The sequence below is a fragment of the Lactuca saligna genome, chromosome 3 (assembly GCF_052625555.1).
Source record: "Lactuca saligna cultivar CGN05327 chromosome 3, ASM5262555v1, whole genome shotgun sequence".
NCBI lineage: Eukaryota > Viridiplantae > Streptophyta > Magnoliopsida > Asterales > Asteraceae > Lactuca > Lactuca saligna.
The window spans coordinates 63,874,610-63,881,847 of record NC_136419.1 but is presented as its reverse complement, the minus strand read 5'-3'; the positions used below and the strand labels follow the sequence as shown (position 1 = coordinate 63,881,847).

The following is a 7,238-nucleotide window of genomic DNA, read 5'->3' as shown; positions in this document are numbered from 1 at the left end:
AAACCAAACATGCAATTTTAACCAAACCACAGGAACGATTTCAGTAATTTACTTAATAAACTAATAATAAAACATAACACTAAATTGATAATTATATCCAATAGTATTGACATGCGGACCGTATAACAGATACCATTAAGATTATTATGAGCTTGCAATAAATGTACTTTTTATCATATTGCCATTAAAATTATTATGAGCTTGCAGTAAATGTATTTCTTATATATGAACATTAAAATTATTATGAGCTTGCAATAAATGTATTTCCAATAAACGTATTTCTTATTCATATGGTTCAAAATAATTACAATTACAAAGTTTATATCAACTTAGTATAAAAACTATCATTATATAATTAATAACAATAATATATTTAATTTAACAACATATATCTCCCAATATTCTAAGTGTATAATTTGTATTCTTCACAACGCTTTTTATAATAGGTAAAAAAAAAAAAAAAAAAAAAAAATACAATTACATTGCCATTCACATCCAATTTTTGCTAACTTTCTTTTCTATGAGACATTGTTGGGTCCATAACATATGCATCATCTATAAAGTTAATTTTTGGCTTGACTGTCTCTTATAATCCTTTTGCTATGGCCAACATCAATTGTGTAGTGATTTAGACCCCCAAAAAAAAAAATCTCATAAACATTTCACACATTTAGGGTAAACAAAAAAAATATGAATTTGAAATTAAATACATAACCTCAAAAGGTATATTACTATTATCATTTTATCAATCTTCAAGATTCAAATTGTTTGCCTTCAAAACTTTGTCCAAAATCCCAATCTTTTGGGGCAACATTGTAAGAAGTAAGAGTTAACCCATCACTAGTAGTGATTTCAAATGAGAGTGGTTGATTTTTCAGATCAGCATTTAAATGCCAATTTTGCCCCCAGTTTCTGTTCATAGGAAGCCATCCTGTTCTTGAACCTTTAATCTTTACAGCCATTAAATCCCCTGCACCACCAACATTGCTGATAAGAACAGATAAGAAAATCCCATTTCCATTAATGGTGAATCGCATTCCTCCTTCCTTTCTGCATTTGATCCTGTCAAGAAATGGAATGATTAGAGCTAAGAATGGAAATTTGAGTTTTTTGTAAACAGATCTTGTGTTTTTTTTAACCCTATTGAGAATCCATTGATTTTGCATTTGAAAAGTACTATCAACTTTTTCCCTTTTTTGTTTTTAAAGCGATCAATTATGTGAGCACATGTAAAACAATGATTTTATGAATGTTGTTGATGGCAATTTGCGTAAAAGTCATGACTCAGGTTCAGAATTTCAGCATCTAGTAAGCTGACAGTCTGAAGATAAGCTGTCATGTGGGTCCAATGAAGAAATTCATGTGTTGTCTAACTAAATTGATGCAATTTTATGATTTCTCACGCGTCAATGGCGGATGGTGTTTACAAACCCTAAATTTATTGTACTAAATTCAATCGAAATTCGGAACAATGAATACGGAAGGAATCAGGAGCGTTTATATTCAAAAATCAAAATCGAGATACTCAATTTTCGCCCAAGTTGATGATTAAAAAATACCCTAAAAAATGAATGTATGTGTACCTGCGATACTGAATTGGCATGTTTGAAGCCTTCCAAATCGCAATCTTCTCAAAAATCTCAATCGGAAGAACAAAATGAGGATTCGGAGGGTTACACTTCCCGCCTCCATCCGCCGGAAATCCGTAATTCGGAGCACAAAAATTAGTTGCCGTAACGATAATCGACGTCCCCGGGATGCACCACCGGAGATCCTCCACACACCGGACTTCATAACACGCGCCGCAGATCTGTCCTTTTTCGAACAACACGGTGCTCAATCCAGCAGTCGCTTTCCCATATCCGCCCCTCTCCAGATCACCATACCCGCACGCGCCACCGACAGCGTCACGGGGATCAGCTTCCGCGTAATACGTCGCCCTGGCGGATTTCCATTCCGGTGACGATGACGATGACAACGATGGTGAGTCTGATGTTTGGGAGTTGTAATAGTGAGCAGTAACTGTGAGTAAGAAGCTAGAGAATGTTAGTATGAATGATGTCCATGAAAACATCTTCTAGAGAGAGAAAGTTGAGAAGAGAAATGGCGAAGGTGAAGTAAAAGGCAATGGCGAAGTTGAAGCTCTGGTGTGGGCTATCATGGTTCAAAGTGACGGCGAGGGGAGTGGGTGCTTTATGTAGTTCAACTTTGGTTTATTCTCCAAAGGTAGTATTAATGTTAAGTTATTAACAAAAGTAACTATATTTTAAATTAATAATAAAGTAAATAATAAAATATATATTAAAAATAAAAATATATTTGAAATAAATCAAAAGTATTTTTTTTATTGTAGTAATAGTTTATGTGTTTATGAATTATGATATCTAGTTCTTTTTAGTTTATAATTTTTGTAGTTCATAAACGTTTTGGTTTTAACTATTTAGAAAACATATAATAGTAACGAAACGAGATATGTTTATGTTCAAACTTAATGTATGATTAATCTTTTATTTAATTCATTTTTTTTATAAAATAATATTTTTTTTGTTTATCAAAATTTCTTATTTAAGTTTTTATTCATTAATAAAAACCAACATATGTATATAACTTATTACATTCATTAAAACCAATTGATATTTACCTTGTTCATTCTTAATTTATTATTCTATTATTCTACTACATTTTTATACCATTCTTTTTTAAGTTTATTCGACTGTTATGTAATTGTAAACCTCTATAATTACAATTATATGTTGCAATTTGGGCCCTTATAATTTCCAATCCTTACTCAACGACCCAAAGGCCTAATAAATGAGTATCAATGCGTAGAGTTCTGGGCTTCTGGCCTAGATCCAGAAGACTAGATCTTTGAATGATTGAATCTTTGAGTCCATTTCCCCATTTGTTTCCAAACAAAATAAAATAGTAAACGTTTTTAATTACATAAATACAAATATTTATCGATCACTAGTTTATAATCCGTGGAAACCACGGTTACAAAATAAATTAAATTTGCATAGTAAAATTCATAAATTATTTATTAATTACTTTAAATAAATCATTAATTATGAGATATACTAAATTTTTAAAGTTATTATAACTTCAAATTTAACATATAATTAGAAAAAGTAAATTTAAATTTTAAAGTATTGCCTAATATATATCACTTTGACATGTGGCATGATATTAATGAAAAATTGTATTATAGTGACACATGTCAAATGGAGATTAAAAACTATTCATTTATTAGAATAAGGATATGCATACTCTATCAAATAACATAAATTGTATTACCATGGTTCAATTTTATTTAATCCCTTCGATATAAATCAATAACAATTGTTATGAATGTCGCATTTTCTTAAGTTTCTTTTTTCGTCTTCTACTCTCAAACTTATCATTTTTTGTTTAATTAAATAAACTATAATTAAATTTATATATATATATATATATATATATATATATATATATATATATATATATATATATTATAAGCAAGGTTTTTTAAATTGGATATAAACCCTACAAAACTTTTACTGGGTTTTTAATTTTTTATTGTTAAATGATACATTGGAGATAAATTTTATATATTTTTAATTATTTATTATTATATGAATGGTTAACTAACTAATCGGTGAATATATATGTTTTATATTTTAAACTTTGTTTTTGTTAGTATTTTATGATCATAATTGTGTAAAATGTAAAATGAAAACATATTGGATCTCGATATTAATAACCTGAGTATAGCTAGTTTCACAGCATAATCATCTTTACTTTTATCTGTTGATTAATCCATTTTAACAAACTTCTTGCTAGTATTTCAATTTAATCTTGTCATTCTAAAAGATATTTGAATACGAAACTAAGAAACTATATAATACAGTCTATGATGTAAATATTTTTTAACTATACTTTAAATGTTAAACTAACAGATCTCAAGCTATCCATAAAAATATGATGTAACAATGTTTTAACACATACTTAACATTCCCTGAAACCTAAAAGTTTTATAAAGGAATATCAAAACTTCTTGCTAGTATTTCAATTAAATCTTGTCATTCTAAAAGATATTTGAATACGAAACTAAGAAACTATATAATACAGTCTATGATGTAAATATTTTTGAACTACACTTTAAATGTTAAACTAATAGATCTCAAGCTCCCTTCCACTGTTTTGATATTCCTTTATAAAACTTTTAGGTTTCAGTGAATGTTAAGTATGTGTTAAAACATTGTTACATCATATTTTTATGGATACCTAAACATAATATGATGATATGGAGTGATGATGTGTTTAAAAGATAAACATTTTTTTTAAATCAAATAAATTTTTGTTTAATTATTTAACTAAGTTAAACTATAAAAATGTACAAGTTGCTAAAAGAACTACATGCATTTGAAGCTGAAATTAGAGTTGTTTACTATTTGGATAAACTGAATTTTTCAATTACATATTTTGGATTGGACTATTTGGTTCGGATATTCAAATTTTTTGATTGATTTTCAACAAAACTGAATTATTATTTTGGATTGGTTTTGGTTTATAAAATAAGAATCAAAATGCCCAAAAAACTGAATAACAATTTATTATTTATTAAATTTTAATATATATATATATATATATATATATATATATATATATATATATATATATATATATATATATATATATATATATATATATATATATAACTTATTTTTTAAAATTGCTTCAAAAAGTTTCACCTAACAAAAAAACATCAATAAACAACTTCTCTAAAAACAATATCTATAAAATATTAAAATTATATTTTAGTAGTTGTTAATAAATTTTAAACCCCAACTAAATAATTTGTTTTTGTTTCTTCTATAAATTTGATTAATATTTTAATTATATGTGGTTTTAAAATGTTTCAGTTTTTTGAAAACCGAATTATAAAACCGGTTCAATTGAATTACAATTTAGTTGGATCGAATCGGATTTGAATTTAGTTTTGACTATTCGGATTCATTTTGTGAAAACCGAAATCAATTTGGATTTATTTGATTTGGTCGGATTGAACCGGTCAATTTAAACGAACACTCCTAACTGAAACAGTCAAATTGTCAAATGGAGACCACTTGTTGTACTCTTCTTCTTCTCTTTCATCTCACCAAACGACTAGCTAGTCTAAAAGTTACATGTTTTTTGTTAGAAATTATAGTTGTTTATTTACTTGTTTTTATTGTTATAACTAAACACATAAATTTTTTATGCTTACTTACATCATGTAACTTTTATTAATCTGTGGCTCAAAAAATTATAAACTGTATAGTAGAATTAAAGATCTTAAACGATACTAAAGCGAATATTAAAAAGAAAAATAGATGATCTTTGACAAAAAAAAAAAAAATCATATTATTACTTTATATGTTTTATCTACTCAATACTCATTTAGCCCATGAGGTATGGATGTATTTTCACGCATAGAAATCCTATGTGGATCTTCTGTGGAGGTGATGTTCACTAGTGAACACGGCCCCCAATGGATGTAGTGGTGGTGAGGATTGAAGCTAGTCATAGATTCTCACATCCAGTCAAAAATATTTCTTTGTATCTCTCGTTATATCTCTTGTTCACTAGTGAACACCATCGCCAAACAATAGTGAATGTATTGTGAAAATATATGATAATGATGTGGAATCATTTTCACCCGTAAATAAGATGTATACATACCTCATAGACTTATTAGAACCCTATTAGAACCCTTTCGAATATTGTACTATGGGATTAAACAAGGTTGAATTAGACGGTGTATGCCAACCGGAAGAAAGCATGGAGACTACTATGATAAGAATGTTTGTGGATTTTGTATTATATATATATATATATATATATATATATATATATATATATATATATATATAATTAAAAATAAAAAATATATGTTGTTTTTTAATTTACTATTTTTTTTACTGTTTTTGGCATCTCATTGTAAAAGAAAGTGAAAAAAGAACTTTTTAACTATTAAAAATTTTAAAACTCTTTTAACTTTCATAGAAATGAACAATCTTTATATTTTACTTATGAAAATTAGAACCTTCATAGTCTGCAACAATTTTAAAGCCCATTGGGCCTAGTCTTTAGTCTTTGCTCTTCCTTAGAATAACTTGGATCATTTTGATGCCCTCTTATGAAGATTTTGGTTCATTTCCATTGATGATAAGGGTTCTTTTTATTTGAAATTGAGGATTTAAGTTAGAATTAGGTGTTAGTTTAGAAGTAGATTATATATTTATATTTACCGGTTCAAAAAAAATTCTATTGAAGTTCTATAATTCTTGATTGTTAACAGAGAGATTTTTGAAAATCATATTGAAAGCGTGACGAGATTGTGTTCCTCTTGGTAGTTTGAACCTCTCAGTGGCTCAAAGTTGAAGGCTAACAAATCGACTATTTGAACACGGTGATCCAACTTAAGGTTATTGGATCAAATTGAATATTTTGAAAAGAAGAAATTTGACAATTACCAACTCTTGACCACATTGAGTCCACTTCAAAATGATATAGTAGACAAGCTTGGAAAAAAAGGTTCTTGAAAGTGAAACTTAAAAAAAAAAAAATTGTCTATTTTTAAAGTCAATGTGGAACTAGCCCATTTGGTAGAAACATAGGGTGCGTTTGGTTGTGGAAAACTTTCCAGTTTTCTAGGAAAATTTTCCAAGAAAAATGGAAATTTTGAAAACGCGTTTGGTTCGTTCAGTTTTCCAAAGTTTTATAAGAAAATGAAAATTTTCAGTTTTTCAAATTGTATGTAATTAGAAAAGTGATTTTTACAGTTTTCCAAATTTCTAAGATGGAAAATAAAAACTCCACATGTTCCAACCAAACACGTTTTCATTGAAAATTGAAAATGAAAATTCAACCCTATTTTTTGAAAACATTTTCATAGAAAATGAAAACAGTTTTCCACAACCAAACGCACTCTTAGTCTTTTAGATTGGAGGTCTCGTCTAACTCAAGCATAGAGAAATTCTATCGACTTAAGGATATTTTATCAAATAATTTGAAGTCTCAGTCTCCGTATGTAGAGGTTGCAATGCACCCTTCATCTCCCTTATATCCATAAATTTTTATCTCCCTTATATCCATAAAAAAAAAAAAAAATTATCATGGAGATACACTTGCATCACTAGATTAATGTTAGAAACATATAATACAAGATCAAACTCAATTATTCATGAATTTCATCCCCTAAATTCGAATTTAAATAA

The 7,238-nt window shown here is 27.7% G+C and overlaps 1 protein-coding gene across 1 annotated transcript; it reads right to left on the bottom strand.

Moving 5' to 3' along the window:
- Window positions 1-676: 676 nt before the first annotated feature.
- Window positions 677-2,194, bottom strand: LOC145036718 (expansin-A13-like). Its single transcript, XM_078985185.1, has 2 exons — window positions 1,584-2,194; window positions 677-1,062 (listed from the first exon to the last, which is right to left on the bottom strand). The coding sequence occupies exons 1-2, from the start codon at window positions 2,072-2,074 to the stop codon at window positions 753-755; spliced, it is 801 nt and encodes a 266-aa protein (XP_078841311.1). The 5' UTR covers window positions 2,075-2,194; the 3' UTR covers window positions 677-752.
- Window positions 2,195-7,238: the final 5,044 nt, after the last annotated feature.

Coding starts and splice junctions, on each gene's coding strand:
- LOC145036718 (XM_078985185.1), bottom strand. CDS start 2,074: ATGTTTTCATGGACATCATTCATACTAACATTCTCTAGCTTCTTACTC. Junction 1,063..1,583: donor ATGCCAATTCAGTATCGCAG/GTACACATACAT, acceptor ATTTCTTGACAG/GATCAAATGCAGAAAGGAAG.